The sequence below is a fragment of the Akebia trifoliata genome, chromosome 6, assembly GCF_017979445.1.
Source record: "Akebia trifoliata isolate Shusen 1 chromosome 6, ASM1797944v1, whole genome shotgun sequence".
NCBI classification, from domain to species: Eukaryota; Viridiplantae; Streptophyta; class Magnoliopsida; order Ranunculales; family Lardizabalaceae; genus Akebia; species Akebia trifoliata.
In genome coordinates, this window is record NC_141380.1 from 1437750 (window position 1) to 1455616 (window position 17867).

The window sequence follows — 17867 nt, forward strand, 5'->3', positions numbered from 1 at the left end:
TTAGAATCAACATAATTGATGAATGTAATCCTTGTAAACCTTTCAAAGGCTTTAGCTAATAAATAAGCTATCAAACTCTATTGGTGGCTTATCCTCCCTTGAGTTTGTGAGGGGTACTTACATGTAAGGTTTAGAGCTATCTATGATCTGGGATTGGCCCGACGAGTCGGAGACTAGTTATGGACTTGAGTTGAACTGGTTAGGTTTGATTTATGTTTTAGGCTAGGCCAATATATACAAGAAAGGATGTATACAAAACTTTAAGATTTGTGTCAATATCTCTGAGAATGATATGAACAAGATATCATAAATTATGATAAAAGAAAATGAAATTTTGTAAAAATAGGCGATTGATGAAGATAAACAATCCTAACTAAAATTACCACTACATCCTACTAAAATTATTATTGTTTTGATTGTTGTAATGCAGTCACCAGACTCTTGAGAGTCGAGCAAAGAAACAAACATCATAAATAAATGATAAAGAAGATCGTGATCAACACAATTTGTAACCCACGACAACAATTACTAAAGGTAAAGGGGTTAAAAAAGAATGCAATTGATGTTGACAACTAAGTAATTGGATTAAATAATGGTTAACCTCATTAAAGAATTGTTATCCATTAAAGAAAGAAAGAATTATGTTGTTATAGAACTAGTATTCTCTTTCATTCACTTTTCGCTTAACCCTACACGTAAATAGTATATGTTAGGAGTTAAAGTGAAATTGAGGGGTCACAGGATCCATGGTTTGATTACAAGATAATTTGTCCGATTAGGGTTAGTCTCCCAAAAAACCCACAAGGCTAGAATTAGGCTCATCTTTCTCCTTATTAATCACCATGGTTTGTAATCATTGACCGGAAGTCAATTTTATTTTATGAAACCTGACAAATCCGGACCCAAGTTCAAGCTTCCTACCAATCCTAACTGTTATATGTTAGTGTGAAACTCAACAGTTTGGATAAAAGATGTATCCGGAGAATACGTTACCGATTTCTGAAATAAATCTTATATATACACGGTAGAGATTGTGTGAACATTCGAGTTCACTTTCATGAGTTTACAGATCCCAACCTATATCATATTACATTTTTATTTTTCTTCTAAAAATGTGATTAGTTGCTTGCAAAATAATCAAACCTTCAATCATATAATAATTTTGTTAATTTTTTTCCCATATAATTTTCATAATCTTTTTGACAAGGTTTTAACCAGGCCATCTATTACTACTGCTTAGAATTAAGAATTTTTCGAAGTAAATTTAAAAAAAAAAATATATCTAACCCTAGATTATAGTTCGTTTAATTCCATAGGCATAAGATCAAATTCCAAAAATCATTATTTCAAAATGAGAAATGCTAAATGAAAGCATTTTTGGCCAACGCCCCAAACGGTGTATGACGTGTTGGCTCACAACCCAACAAATGTTTGACATGTGGTGCAATGACATCAACAATATAGAGAGCTTCTCTCTCTTGCCCCCCTTCCCACATATTTATTTTTTTAGATTTCATATCTTTAAAAAGAGTTGTTGGGCCCACATTGATTATCACAATGACAATCCAACGACACAACCTTTTAGGACTTGTATGGATACTGGAGTCAAAAGTACTCCGCCAAAGAGTTGGATTTGAAGTACTTTACGAAGGAGTTAAAGATGTACTTCGGAATAAGGTATGCGTTTGAGAACAAAACTCTACGAAGTACTTCTGTGCTGGAATTACATTTGAAAATTACTCTGACTTTAAAAAAAAGGACTAGAATACCTTTATATTGAACATGTTACTATATATATATTTTTTTGGGTCCATTTTTGATAATAGAAAATTTCATATATAATGAAAAGATCTTTCTTGAGAAAGGCATTTCCCATCAAGTTTAACTGAAACACATAAAATTACCTATAATACTAAAAAGAAACAAACCTATGTATTCGAATTTCTTTATGAGAGATTTTTAGCTACAAGTTTGAATCAGAACAAAATCCAATCTTTACTACTTTCATAATATAGAGACCTTCAAGTTTGGAGGACAAAAGAGATAAAACTAGCATATGTATTTTGCACATATAAGATTATTAAAGAAATTAATTGCGATGGATGCAATAATAATTTTCTTTTAAATAATTACTTGTTTCAAATTAATTGATTGACATGGAATTGAGTAAGATCAAAGACAAACAAATTAGTTATTGTTTGTAAATTTGAACAAATTAATTCAAATCTGAAATATCCAAACAAAATTTCAAAAGCAAAATTTTGAAAGAAATTCATTGCCATGGAACACATCTTTAATTTGTACTATCAATAGAGATCATCAGTTGGAAAACACATTTGGGGGTTTGATATTTTTGGACACATTTTTGGACAACGCACCAGACATCATATGACGTGTAGGCTCACAACCTAACAAAAGTTTGACATATTTATTTTATTAGATTTCAAATCTTAAAAAGGATTGTTCGGCCTACATTGGCAATTCAAACAACACAGAATTCAAAAAAAAAAAAAAAAATTATTTTTAAAATTATTTTTCAAACTTGATCCAATGGACAGCCCCACGAGTAACCAAATTTAAAAACAAAATTCAAGTGTGAAAAATAATTAATTTTAAAAATATAAATAAAATTTAAAATTCATATAATTATCGCCTACAACTCCATTGCATTGGATCATGTTTTTGAATGTCACAAGGTGTCAAATCAGAAAGTTTGCTTTTTTTTTTTCAGCAAGAGAGGAAAGGGCGATGCATTTAGCATCACTCTTTCAAAATTAAAACTTGTCTAATGTTTTAAGAACTCACCCAGAGATTCATAACTCACCCTTAGATTCAAAATGACTCCTTATAAGATAATCAACATGAATCATCCACTACATTGATTCATCTAAGTTGAAAGATGCATCTATTACATACCTTGAATGATTAATTTTGATTTTTTTCACATAAAATAATTGAAATACATATTATTATATACATACCAGAAATCTACCATCCGCCTTAATAGCATTAAAATTATTATTATTTAAATATAAATGCATATCTTAATGAACAATTTAAATGACGTAAACAATTTGGTTTTAATTAAGGTCAAACAAAAAGAATGCTCCTTAAGAAAGCTAATAATGCACAAGCATTTGGTTTCCATTGAAGGAGAAACCGAAAGGTCCTGCTTGCCATTCAGCCAGAACACAACTAGCACCAGTAGCATATAAAAGGTTATTTTATCTCAAGCCTTCAAATTTCTTGAGACCTTGTTACAATCTGAAGCTAAGGAGTGAAATGGTATGTTCCAATTACTAGTTCTGAATTCTGATAGCAACATCAGCTCTTCAACCATGCATGGGTTACCCACAGCATGTTTACACACAATCCTTCAATCATTCAAAGATGCAAATTAACCGCAGCATGTTTTTACACAATCCTTCCATCATTCAAAGATGCAAATTACTATGACGCCACATCTCAAGAAGGCATGACAAGGCAAGGGTTTCCAAACAAAATGTAGATTAAATCTTAAACCAATATTTCTACTGTAAAACTTTGTTCCAAGAAAACAAGAGAAATAAACATAATAGTTCTTGAGCTAAACAGAGTTCATCAAAATCATGACATATCCAAAGAAGCCATGTAAAACTATACCTGGTGCCTAATTGTCGTTGGAAAAACAATTAAGCTGTAGCAGCTCCTTGGGCTGCAAGCCGCTTCCTGGACTCTTCAATGATAGAAAGCTTAATACCCTTGCCCTTGGGAAGGGAAACCCATGGCTTGGTTCCCTTGCCAATGGTGTACACATTGCCCAGACGAGTGGCAAACTCATGCCCGGTTGCATCCTGGACATGGATGGTCTCAAAGCTTCCCTTGTGTTTCTCCCTGCTCTTGATGACACCAACACGTCCCCTGTTCCTTCCACCAGTCACCATGACAACGTTCCCAACATCAAACTTGATGAAGTCCATGATCTTGTTGCTCTCAAGGTCAAGCTTGATGGTATCATTGGCCTTGATGAGTGGATCTGGGTAGCGGATCGTGCGACCATCATATGTGTTGATGTACGGAATCCCCTTCTGCCCAAACTGCACAGAACGGACCTTGCAGAGCTTGAACTGCATAGGGAATATAATTCTTATGAATAAGTTGTACCCAAGATCTTATGTTACAGTTGAAGTGTTGAAAACTAAACTGATAATGGTACATAATTTAGTCATCACAAACAGTGATAAAGGTTTATCACACAATTTTTTTAAACGACATAATGGCTGGATCAAACATATTAAATAGAAGGTTTAACATGCAGGCTAACCTTAGCTTCTTCATCCTTGATTGAGTGAAGACGGAAGCGACCCTTGGTGTCGTAAAGAAGACGGAAGTTCTCATTCGTTTTTGGAATTGATACGACATCTGTCAAAAGTGGGAATTCGAGCCAATAGAAATACCATGTTTTCAACTAAGAAGATTCACAAATAAAACAGGACACATGTACAAGTGACTGACTGTCGCATTAGCACATGATCTGGAACTTCACTCACCTCGCTGCCTAAGCCATACATCCAGAGAGTGTGGTATTTAACCATCTGATTTACTGAAATTATCTACAATTATTACCATATATTTTCCAGTTTACACTACTAAACGAGCGTGGAAGATTAAATGGTTAAAATCATCCCATTAAGATTACATGAATGTCCCAACCCCCGGATGCATGCCACGTATATCATGGACTTAGAAGGTAGCATACTCCCATCAGCACATCTTGGTACAAGCATTCTTATTTATAAGATTTTCCTAGTATAATAAACTAGAACAAGTAAGCACAACTTTTCAACATTAATGGTCAATAATATTTCCACCAAGCAAAGTGCGTGAAAAGATTAGATGGTGGCAACCATCCCATCAGCCTATCTTGTTGTAACCATTTTCTTTAAAAGATTTTCAAGTAGATTACATTAGAACAAGCAAGCATTACTTATAATGAAGTAAATCGAATGTACTTACCCATGAAGCCTGCAGGGTATTTCTGATCTGTCCTAACCTTCCCATCCACCAGAATGTGTCGCTGCATCAAGATGGCAATGACCTCACGGTATGTGAGAGCATATTTCAACCTGTTTCGCAGGATGAGTATGAGTGGCAAGCACTCCCTGGATTTGTGGGGTCCAGATGATGGCTTGGGAGCCTACAATGGATAATTCTCACACAATTAAAGCAAGTGAATATCAAAACGACAAATAGCACCACACAAGGAAATTTTGTACTTACGAATGCACCACCAAGTTTGTCAAGCATCCAATGCTTCGGGGCATTGAGCCTCTTCAAATGCTTCTTCAATCCTCTTGCCTGAAATTCAGACGAAAGTATCCAGAAAATAATGAGAGTCAAATTAAAGGATTATTAAAAATAAAATACATACATTCTATGTTTCAGTTTTTAAGAGGTTTTGGGGGTTTATGCCTCAAGGCTCACATGTGTGGGGCTTCCCAAAACACTCTGTACCTTATTTTAAATGAAATCAAAAGCTCCTGAGGCATTGTAGCTCATATATTGAAGCTTCGAAAGAGATTGATGTTTTACACCTTCTACCCCTTTTCAGTGCATCATCCCAGAAGTTTGCACTTTGTGCTCATATAGTGGTAGTGGCAATTCTCGGTCGAAGAAGCTCAAAATTGGTTTTTTTTGCTTAGCTCTTAAACATTTTTTAAACAATAACAAGTAATTCTAGATAAATACCAATGCATAGAATACGAGCACAAATATCAGTATTTTAATCTACCCAAGTCCAAAATATCAAAACCACCTATCCAATTTAGCTTCAATTCTTTTCTAGTTTACAGGGGAAGAACTCTGGTTCTATGTTTTAATTGATCTCCACTTATAGTAACTATCTTATACATTAAAAAGTGCCATCCCTTGATTTGGCACCAATAAATTTTATCCTTGAAATTTAGTACCCAAATGCTGTATCCAACTCCATTCCACTATTTTCCATCTTAGTTTTATCATTAATGATCTGATGACCCAAAATAAAAATCTAAAATTATAGCTACTCATGTGAGATCATCGATGTAAAACATTCCATTTAATTATTTTTTGCTTAACGATATAAGAAATGAGAAATAAAAATATGAGCTTTTAACCCCTATCGAATTTGTAATGCATTCTTGGACAACAAACCCTCTTTCATGTTGGGTCCAGAACATAGATTTGCTCTTGATGGCAAAGATCTTTATACCCAGCAATAGAAATGAAGCATGGCAATCAATCCACAATCTAACTCCATTAAGTTTACTTAACTAACAGAATCCTTATCTTTTTAACGAATCTAGATCCGCTCTGAGGCCACAATATAGAAACAAAACCCTAGAAACCCTAAAACATTTACGGTCCAAAAAACTAAATCCCAGACATCTTTACAATATTAAACATCGAAAAACCAAATCTTGCAAACAAAATAGAGGATCTGATCTTTAAAAAAAAGAAGCAGCTTACATCGCAGGAATTAAACACTTTACAATCTCTAAACCCAGAAGAAAACCAACATTAAAAAGAACGACTAGCTCTAAGAAAATAAACTGGGAACAGAGACATTAATCGTCGAATCGAATCAGAAGCTTCGCAGAGATGTTTGACTACGATTACGAACAATTAGGGTTTTACTTAGAAAAAAAAAAGGGGAAGAAAGATCATACCATCTTGCACTTGTTCTTCTGGAAATCTCCGGCGACCGAAGCTAAGCCTCCACTCCTCCTTCAGCCTATTAGGAACAGCTGTGGAATTGTGGAAACCAAAAACCTATCGAAGCCAATATAAATTATAAAATAACCTAGAACGGATGATTGATGTTAATTTACGATATTGTCCTCTGGTATAGAGCTGCATTTTATAAACCCTAATGATGGAGCAGGCTTGGGCTATGAAACATATGCTTTTGCATTTCTGTTTGGGCTGGGCTTCGGGCCTCCTCAGGTTTTTATTTTTATTTTTTAACGTTCCTATTAATGGCTTAACTAGAATGATTATTAGAATCAACGAATTGATGACTTGTAAAGCTTTATTTAATAAATAAGGGATCAAAGTCTATTGGTTGCTTATCCTCCCTTGAGTTTGTGAGGGTACTTACATGTAAGGTTTAGAGCTATCCATGATCTGGGATTGGCCTAACGGTTCGGAGACTAGGTTTGGTTAAATGTTACTATATCCATTTAATTATGGACCTGAGCTGAATGGGTTAGGTTTCATTCATGTTTTGGCTGGGTTTCGGTTTAGAAGCTTGATCCTAACCAGAACCTAGGCCAAAACATGAATCAAACCTAACCCGTTCAGCTCAGGTCCATAACTAAATGGATATAGTAACATTTTACCAAACCTAGTCTCCGACCCGTCGAGCCAATCCCAGAATATGGATAGCTCTAAACCTTATATGTAAGTACCTCACAAACTCAAGGGAGGATAAGCCACCAATAGACTTTGATCCCTTATTTATTAGCTAATGACTTTGAAAGGTTTACAAGGATTACATTCATGAATTCATGTTGATTCTAATAAATATTCTGGTTAAGCCATTAATAGGAATGTTAAAATAATAAAAAAGAAAAAAACTTGAGGCCCGAAGCCCAGCCCAAACATGATAGTTATGGGCCTATGTTTCATAGCCCAAGCCTGTTCGATCATTAGGATTTATAAGATGCAGCTCTATACCCAGAGGACAATATGTAAATTAACATCAAGCATAGGTTATTTTATAATTTATAGTCACCTCCTAAGGTTATTGGTTTCCACAATTCCACACCAAATAGGTTGAAGCAGGAGTGGCGGGTTAGCTTCGGAGGGATTTTTGGATCTCTATAATGTAATTTTAAGTATCGTGCTAATGTAATTTTAAAACCCTGGATTTTTGCTTAAGTAAGGGCCAGATATGGACACCCACATGTTTTCATTATATTATATTCTCTCCCTACCTTTCCTACACCCATGGAATTCGGTGCTCTTCTCCCCTGATGGTGGTCAAACTCCGATAACTTCCATTGGAAATCGTCATTATCCGATGAGAAACTTCATCATTTCCTCATTGTCTTCTCTTTCTCTCTCTATATCATTTTTGTTTGAAATATACAAGTCAACATATGATTAGGTGTTGACCCAAATCATCTCCAACTAAGGATAACCTATCACATTCAAATACTTCAATGGTAAATCTCTATTTTCTCACCATTTTCAATATTTTAAAAACCTTAATGAGATATAGGTTAGAGGTTAAATTTCTGGAAATTCTAAGTTAAACATATGGTAAAAATCACAGGTTTCACTAATGGTAGTGGTTAAAATGAGTGAAGAAGATGAATATTTTGGGTGTTGGGTGGTGGTTTCGAAGATCGTGGGAAGTGCAACAACAACATTGGTGTTAGTGGCGGTGGTGGTAAAGAGGTGAAGAAGATGAAGAAGAGATGAAATCGTTGAAAATGGTGGGTGTTTGTGTGATTTTGGGTACCCCTACTAAATTTAATAAGTCAAAAATAAAGCATGGGTGCCCTTAACATGAGCCTAATTTTAATTATAATAAAATTCATAATCAAACTTATGTACACCTAAATACTTGTCGGTCAAGCTGGGTATGGACCATAGTCACTAATTTTTTCATTTTTTTTTTTTAAATTTCTCTGAATAAGGGAACTAGCCGAAAATTTGACAAATCAACGAACTAATCCACGATGGGTTGCACCATTATCACCCACCATTTGTGCTCTAGAACCTAGACACCCACTTACTTTTTGTACCTCCCTAAACCCTTGCTTTTTCAAAACATATTTACATTTTTTCAATTACCCTTTGCACCAATATTACATCCAAAACTCATACGTTCTTCAATTTGTTCTTCATATCTCTCACCCTTTCTTCTTCTTCTCTCTTATTATTCTTTATTTTTTTTGCTTCTTCTTATTTCATTTACTAATGTTCAATAAGGATTTCATGATACAAAAGTAATACCCTTAATCTTCATGATATAAGAAGTAATACTATTAATGAGGATTTCATGATACAAGAAGTAATACTCTTAATCTTCATGATATAAGAATTAATGTCCTTAATGAGGATCTCATGATACAAGAAATAATACCCTTAAAACTTGCAAAGTAACTTTTTCTAGGATTTGTTAGGAAATTTTCACAATAAAAAATAAAATAAATAAATTTTTTATTCAATAATTCAATATCGAACGAGGATTAAAATCCTATCAAGTCATAATGAAAAATTCACTAGCCTCCTCACTAATAGAAAGTTAACCTTTTTTTCTAGAACAAATTGAAATTGGTCATCTTCACCATTTATTTATTTATTTATTTGGGTATTTAATGTGGGGGCATTGAGTAGAAATGATTTATCAATTAACTAGGAATATCGTAACATTTTTTTACCCTACAACATCGATGCAATAGCTAATTAACGTCATCTTCCTCCGGGCTTGGACCAACTGCTCAGTTTGTTGACATCTTGCTGAGATTGAGATATAATTTGCTCACAATTCAGATTGATGTCGAATAAAACTAATCTTCCCATTTCTGACCAAGAAGATAAAATAATGTCCTATCATCGATGATTTTTCTAACCACCATCAACATTATAGATTGGATTTGAGGAAATATATGTCTTCTTGGGTAGCCTTAACATCTCTACAGTCATTTTGATGGATAATCTAAACCCATGGGTTGAGGCCATGGTTTTAAATCTTGTTCAAGATCAAGACGACTTATCCGATATTTCTAACCTCCATCAACATGATAGATAGGATTTGAGGAAATATATGTCTTCTTGGGCAGCCTTAACATCTCTGTAGTCATTTTGATGGATAATCTAAACCTATGGGTTGAGGCCATGATTTAAAATCTTGTTCAAGATTAAGATGACTCATCTGATATATCTTTTAGTAAACGGATGGACAAGTCGAATGTATTGGACAAGATTAAAACCATGGTTCAATTGTCTCATTGTTGAACGAGATGACTCAAATGTATTAGAAACTTGTCCAATATGAATCAATCTCATCCGTGGATGAGACGAGACGTAAAAATGAATTTTAAAAGAATCGTGATAATTTGACTACCCCACATAACAAACTCAATTGATCATAATGACATGACAAGTTCAGGAACTGTAAATCTTCACTCTTCAGGATATACGACTACACTTCCCCATAAAGAAAATGTATTTTGAGGGAACCATGTTCCCTAAAGAGCACAGACCTATAATTCCAAAACTTGTCACATCAGGTAGTCGATTGAGTTTGCCATGTGAGGCAGTCAGGTCATAACGACTCATTTAAAAACCATGATTGAGGTTAGCATTTTACAATTTTTTACTTAATTTTTTTCGAACCACGTGGCACCTCGTAAGTGCAGCAACTTCGTCACCGGTACACCGAATTGAAAATCGGGTACCTTAGTAGAAGATACACATCACAAAGTATCAAACCCTTAATGACACGTGGTAATGACTTTCGCGAAGCCAATTTAATTGATAGGCCTTGAAGCACTAAATAGATATAATTCCTCCAAGAATAGTCGAGGAAAGCCATCAACGGTTCTGTACACGCTCCACGTCAGCTCAGTTTCAAACGCAGTGTGCTGCATAGTCCCTTTAGCATTAGTTTTGGTTTCCAACTTTCCGTACCGCCCTTCATAAGTGGAACTCTTTTGCTTTCCCTTCTCTCAGAGAGAGTCAGAGAGAGAGAGAGAGATGAAGGCAGCCATGAACAAGTTTCTTCCTCTTCTGTTGATGTTGATTGTCTCTTTGTTCTCAACTTCAAATGCAAAAGAAGTCTTCGACGTCCGAAAACATCTCTCCACTGTTTCCAGGTCTCTCTCTCTCACACACAAATTCTGTTACAGAGATTTCACAAGACATCCTAATTTTTTTTTTCCAATTTCTTTTGTTTCACCCTAGATTAGAATCTTTCAAAATCCATCAGTTTAATTTACAAATCTTTAGATAATTTATATCACTTGTTTTGTAGAGTTGCGGAAGTATAGGGACATCGTGAGATCTATAATTGCTCCCAATTATTCCAATTTTGGGATTAATCTGTAGATGGTGTCTGATTCCGGGTCATATGGTGCCTCGGATCAGACGAAGAACTAATAGAACTCGAGTTCGGCCTATGTAATACTGCTAAGGACGAGTCCGGTTTTCTGAATTTGAAAATGAGATCTCTTTAAATATATGTATTTTTTTAAACATTTTTTATACAACTGATGGGCCAAGGTGAAACCTTGTAATTGTTGGTTTCTGGTTGTGGGACCATTTGTTGTTCCATACCCAATGGGAATGGAACCAATATCATCATATATAATATGGTTTGTTTCTCGGTCGAATAGTACCTGAATCGCTCCATTGACCCCTCTTAATCTTGGGGCACTTGGGATAAAAGGGTGTGTGTGAAAATTTATTTATTGGATGAAAGTTGCCATCTTGGGTTCTCTCCAAAACTAAGTGATTTGATGAAATGGTTCTTATTTTTCAATTTTCTTTTGTTTCAGATATGGTGCCGTTAAAGATATTGCCGAGAGTAGTTTTGTGCCTTCTAGAATCCCGGATGGTTGTAGTCCGATCCACATAAATCTTGTGGTAATAATTCATTTATTATAAATTTTGAATATTTGATGGTTAATGTCATTTGCAATATATCTTTTTATGGTTCTAATTTTACTTGTTTTGGATTGAATGCCCAGTCGAGGCATGGAACCCGTTCACCTACCAAGAAACGTATTAAAGAGTTGGACAGATTAGCCAGCCGTTTGGAAGTTCTATTGAGTGATGCAAAACAAGAAGCACAAGAAGGAAACGTGCCTTTGGAGAAAATACCCGCCTGGTTATGGGGGTGGCAATCTCCTTGGAAAGGAAAGCAGATGGGCGGAGAATTGATTGTCCAAGGAGAGGATGAAATGTATCAACTTGCAGTTAGAATAAGAGAAAGATTTCAAGATTTATTTGATGAGGAGTATCACCCGGACATATATCCAATAAAATCAAGTCAGGTTTGGCGTCACATTTGTTCTTTTATCTCTTACATGCGGAGGGACTTCCCCTGAACTGAATGAAGCATAATTTGATTTGGGAAACTTACTACATTGTTCTGTTTAAATTACATTAATACATGTGTAAAGTTCTTGTTTTTTATGTATACTAGAGTTTACCCGTGCACGGCCATCCTCTTTGGGGTTAAGGGTATAAAATAGAAAATACGTTAAAGTTGGTCGGGTTTTAAAGTTGAAAACTACTCAGGGAAAAAGGGTAGAAGATGAAAGGCAATAAAGTTGAGGGTATCCTTGGAAAGTGGAAGAAGAGGAGACGCAATATAGTAAAAGTTGTGTCCTCGAGATACATTCTTTGTGGGATATAAAGATTAAGATAAAGGAGTGAGATCTACCTTTGTGTTTTATTATATAGATGGCTCTCTTCTACTACTCATATAGTCAACATAATGAGATTCATTTTGTCTTTAAGATGGTAATGATGGTCGTATACCTGAAACTTACTCCGCACTACTTGTCTGTCGTTATCACTGCATCTTTTTTCCCTCTCTTTGTGCCCTGTATAGATAACTGATTGCGCTTACAAAATTTGTTAAAAGGAATAAGTTTTGTAGTCAGGAGAATGCCATCATTTTGATTGGCTAATTATGTTCTCAAAAAGGCTTTTCCCACCTGTTAACTTCTCTTAGAATATTCTTAGTATTTTATGACTTATGTGGGATTCTCTTTTGTGTATATGTCTTGTGTTGGACTATGACTGTTTTATAGAATTTTGGGTCTCTATAGTCCTTCGATCGTCTCCTTAGGTATTTTCAGAACCATACTATTGTTGAACTGCCATGTTTGTTGGTGAAGACATAGATAACAAGTGTCAAACATTCTGGAAAAAATGGAATATGGATGCACTTTTAGTCATTACAAATACAAATATGTGATGATAATGAAACATATTTTATGTACTTTTAATTAATAAAAGCATTCAGAGAAATCTATGTTGGAATGCCTTGATACTTGTTTTTGCTATTAACGGGCTTTAGATTGGAGTTAATGTTTTTCTTTTTTTCCAAATCTTGTCTTTGCTACCTAGGCCTATAATGATATGGTCGTCATCTATGTAACAAAATTAGAAACTTGCATGGGTTTTGACACTGCTATGAAGTGTCAAACTGCCCCTCCCCCGACCCCAAAAAAAAAAGAAAGAAAAGAAAAAACCCATTATGACATTGCATCTGCATAATTTATTCCATATGTTGAGAGTTTTTTATTTTTATTTATTTCAAATTAGTTCATGTTAAGTATTAACAAATACATATAGAAATAATGGAGATTTTTTTTTTCTAAATACATGTAAAACAATAGTTGAAATAAAATCTAATACATACAAAATTAAGCTTTGTTTGAAAGCTTTGTCAGCATGTGTCTAACAAGTGAGTAAAACAACTTGGTAGAAAATGGTGTGTCCTTGATACAGATCATTTTTGGTAATGGACCTGCAAAAAAGTTGCCATCCTTTCAAATTTATTTGTTTTATAAGTTTTAGATTGGATGGACCCCCATTTCAAGTGACCTGATAATCCCTATTTTGGTATGTATACTCAAAATGTTTAGTTAGTGTGTGTGCACAATGCAAATCACTGATTTTGGCAACATTTACATTTTTTTTCCATAATGTTTTTAACACTGTTGGGTTTAAATGTTATGCACCTTTTTTGTTGAATGGGTCAGGTTCCTCGAGCATCAGCTAGTGCTGTGGCATTTGGCATGGGACTGTTTAGTGGGAAAGGAAGTCTGGGACCCAGGCGGCAGCGTGCTTTTGCTGTAACTAGTGAGAGCCGTGCAAGCGATATATTGCTGAGATTTCATGATACTTGCCAAAATTACAAGGTGTGCATGTAGATCCTCTCAATTAGTAGGATTTTTCGGAAGATTTATATATTAGTTAAGTTTGAAGTAGGTTGTTAATACTCTGAAAAATCTAAGACATAAGTAGGCAAGGAAGCCAGCCTTCAATTATTAAATTATGTCACTATTTTTTTTTTTTTTGAGGGTGCATTCCATTTGTATGACCATAGTCACCAAGTTGGGGTTCGGGAATAAGTTGGCAAGGGAAAAAATCGAAAAAAAAACGAAAAAAATCGAGAGAAAATTGGGAAAAAATCAAAATAATGTTCAGACAATATATTTTTTTCTACCAAGTGATGTTGTCATTTATATCATCAAATCCTATTTTGAACTTAAGAATAAATGGTCTTTGAAAAAACCCTTTTAAAATAGCTTGCTCAGCAACAAAAAAAAAAAAAATCACATTTTTTGTTTTGTTTAAATCGTGACTTTTTCAAAAAGTTGTGATTTTATCAATTTTTTGAAAAAGTCGGCGACTTTGGTGACTATGTGTATGACCCAGCTACATTGTATGTTTAACAATCTTTATTAAGTCCATCTTGGCCTGTATTTTTCTAGCTGTAACTGTATTGGTGTGTTTATGTGCATTTCAACATCATTGCAGGTTTATAGGAAAAAACAGGAGCCTGCTGTTGAAAAACTTAAGGAACCTCTCTTGGATGAAATTTCCTCTGCACTAGTGAGACGCTACCAACTGAATTTCACTAGACAGGATACTGTTTCACTCTGGTTCTTGTGCAAGCAGGTATATTTATACATTCTGTTTCTTGTGCACAAGTTTCAGAATATGATCCTCTACTGAATCACAAATCATGTTATTGAGTGAATTATGACATCTGAGCAGATATACAATTTGCTAAAAAAAAAGACATCTGTTTTTGTTTTTCATAGGAAGCGTCTTTACTGGACATAACAGATCGAGCTTGTGGACTTTTTACTCCTTCTGAGGTATGCCAATTTGAAAAATTAACTTTTGGAGCTTATCTTTCAAAAAGAAAAAAAAAAATTCTATTGGAACTTGGTAGATATGATTTAAATACTTCTTCCTGCTTGTTTTTATACACTCTTGCAGCTTCCATTATTTTGCTTGAATGAGCATTTTTTTTTTCTTTGGTGTGGGGAGGGGTTTATTGATAGCATTTCAATCTTCTGACTGTTACGAAATGCATCCCTTTTCAGCATAAGTTGTTCCCCAATAATTAATTGGTACGTAATGTGATCACCTTTACATCTTGAGCCAAATACACTATTTGTATCGGCTACAAAGTCCTTTCCTACCTTTTCAATCTATTCAAGGTTATATCTTGCTTTAGCTATCATTTGTTACCGCCTTGATACAGTCATTTTTATTCTTCCCCTCCTCCTTGCAGAGTATTCAACCTGCACAAATGCACTCCTCACACTGTTGGCACTCGCCTTTGTTTCACATGACCAGACCATTGAACTAAATTGAATATTAAGCTAATTCAAAAAATAATGTTTTAAGCAAGCTTTATGGATGCATGTGTTTAATCTACCATATAGACTTTCTTATCATCGTGTATATCACTGATAAGTTTGTTTTTTTGTCTTTACTCCTCTCTTTTTTTCCCTGGATATAATGGGATTGTTTTAGCCAAAAGAAATTTTAACATAAGGTACAAAAGTTATAGAAGGAAATTCCAAATTTACAGAAACTTAGTATTTACAATGGTTTTAACTAAGGATTGCTCAATCCATTTGACTTTAGGATTTTGACCTGGCCAAGTAGTTTATTCTTGCTAGGGCATTCTGGTCATTCGATTGCCTACTGAGTTGAACATTTCCTCTCAAATTCATTCGACTGTGAGAAGAAACCACCTAATTTTTTTTCCATGTTAAATAATTCCAGTTACTATTTGTGTCATGAGTTGTTACTTGCACCTTTTTATGCTTCCTAACGTGGGAATTTCTGCACATGTTTAGGTTTCTCTGTTGGAGTGGACAGATGATTTGGAGCTATTTTTATTGAAGGGTTATGGTAAATCGATAAATTATCGCATGGGAGTACCATTGCTTGAAGATGTTGTTCAGGCCATGGAGCAAGCTATTAATGCTAAAGAAGGTAATGGAAATAATTTATGTATATCTTAATAATCTCAGTAGGAAACAGATTGCCCATATTGGAATTTTTACTCTTCCATGGCATGTCCTTTCGTCCATCTCTAATATTATCACACAATAGAAAGGACGGAGAAAGTTTAAAATTTATTATGTGGGCCATGGTGAACAAATAGTGATTTTGCATGACAAATTTGTTGCTTCCATGGTATTCACTGCCTTCAGTCTTATCCATATTTGTGAACACAGAAAGATTGTTTTTTTTTTTCCTTCTTTTTCCATCAATTAATAGAGCTAGTTCTCTACAAAATTTGATGGAGATCTCCTCGACTGCTTTAGTTTGCCTTTCATGCCATCGATAAATGTTTCCTTATATCCTCCCAAAATATCATACTCCAGGCCCATACGAAAAGGCAAGACTTCGATTTGCTCATGCGGAGACTGTTGTACCGTTCTCTTGTCTTCTTGGACTCTTTTGTAAAGGAGCTGGTGAGTTTTTCATCTTCAATTCCTCACCCAAGTATGATTTATGTGTACATGCAACATGTGTCCAGTTTTCTAATTGTGAGAAGATTAACTCGTGACTGAATGTTTATAGACTTTGCACGAATACAACGTGAGCTACCCTTGGAACTACCTCCCAAGCCTCCACAGAAGAGAAGTTGGAGGGGCAGCACGGTGGCTCCTTTTGCTGGGAATAACATGCTGGTTCTTTACAGCTGTCCAGCTAACAATACAAGCAAGTATTTTGTTCAAGTACTGCACAATGAAGTTCCAGTTCCCATGCCGGTAAGCTGTAATTGAGCGTATACTTTCATATGTTCTTGATATTTTTCATCCTTTACTTTCGAATCAAAAGTAGGGTGCGTGTTGACTCTTTTACTTGAGGCTTCATTTTCACATGGATCTAACAAGCAAAAAATTTGATGGTTTACTAGCTAGTCTAGGACATAGTGTTGATATTCTACTTGAAAATCGTGGTTAAATGCACAAATCCCATCAAGTAGTATAATCAATTTCATATTTTAGGATGTTTCATTTCTTTGTTTCTTCTGTATATATAATGGTTTCTGTAATTCACAATTGCGTGACTTATCATCTCATATCATTGTAAGTCTCACAGTCGGGCTCGTATTTAACTCCTATGATTTTGATGTGTGTGGCCAGGGTTGTGATGATACTGATTTCTGCCCATTTGAAGTTTTCAAGGTACTATATCACGCTCCCAAACTTCTTCTATGGATGGATGACTTATCTCTTAATCTGGATATAATTTATTATGTTTTTGCAGGAAAAAATTGTCAATCCCCATCGGGAGCATGATTACAATATGATCTGCAACATGAAATTGGCACCACCAGAGCCTATATCTGTTACTAGTAAGTTACTGAAGTTGTTCCGTTTGCTGTTCTGGCTGGAGAAGGATGATGAAGCACAGTCCCATAAACACGTTGAATTGTAGTTTTTTTTTTCTCATTAAAGTTTAAAAAAAAAAAATCATATATATTTTTTTCTTTTAACATGGGTCATCTCTTTTGTAACTTCTCAAATTTCAGCTCCAGCCAGACCTTCCTTCTAGTAAGGGGCATTTGGGGTTGAGCCCATAGCTCAATTGGACGTGCTGTGTTGCAAGTCTTGGGTTTGATCCCAGCTCTAGCTACCTAAAGCAGCATCTTACATTTTCTGAGGTAGGGTTTTAATCATCTTAATTGTCTCGTCTCTTTTTAGTGTCTAGGCAGGCGTGATAATGCGAAGAATGGAACTTTTTGTAACTAATGATCTCCTTACCATTGACCATCTGACAATTGGATCTTTGGAGAATCTGTAGCCAAATGTATGTTGGTTTTTCGAGTTTAATCCCCT

General features: G+C 34.9%; 2 protein-coding genes across 3 annotated transcripts; one reads left to right on the forward strand and one right to left on the reverse strand.

The window, feature by feature from the left end:
* Positions 1–3490: 3490 nt before the first annotated feature.
* On the reverse strand, positions 3491–6833 carry LOC147399449 (small ribosomal subunit protein eS4x). Its single transcript, XM_086444808.1, has 5 exons — positions 6687–6833; positions 5260–5337; positions 4996–5176; positions 4304–4401; positions 3491–4106 (listed from the first exon to the last, which is right to left on the reverse strand). Exons 1-5 carry the CDS (start codon positions 6687–6689, stop codon positions 3672–3674), a joined length of 795 nt encoding a protein of 264 aa, XP_086300934.1. The 5' UTR covers positions 6690–6833; the 3' UTR covers positions 3491–3671.
* Positions 6834–10687: 3854 nt separating this feature from the next.
* On the forward strand, positions 10688–17861 carry LOC147399450 (histidine acid phosphatase family protein). 2 transcript variants are annotated; one of them, XM_086444813.1, is made up of 12 exons: positions 10688–10847; positions 11529–11616; positions 11721–12026; positions 13749–13907; positions 14530–14670; positions 14817–14873; positions 15870–16008; positions 16404–16493; positions 16603–16793; positions 17172–17213; positions 17296–17383; positions 17561–17861. In XM_086444813.1, exons 1-12 carry the CDS (start codon positions 10729–10731, stop codon positions 17581–17583), a joined length of 1443 nt encoding a protein of 480 aa, XP_086300939.1. In that variant the 5' UTR covers positions 10688–10728; the 3' UTR covers positions 17584–17861. The 2 variants fall into 2 exon arrangements, with proteins under 2 accessions (XP_086300939.1, XP_086300938.1); XM_086444812.1 differs by having other exon boundaries at positions 17296–17861.
* The last annotated feature ends 6 nt before the right edge of the window (positions 17862–17867 follow it).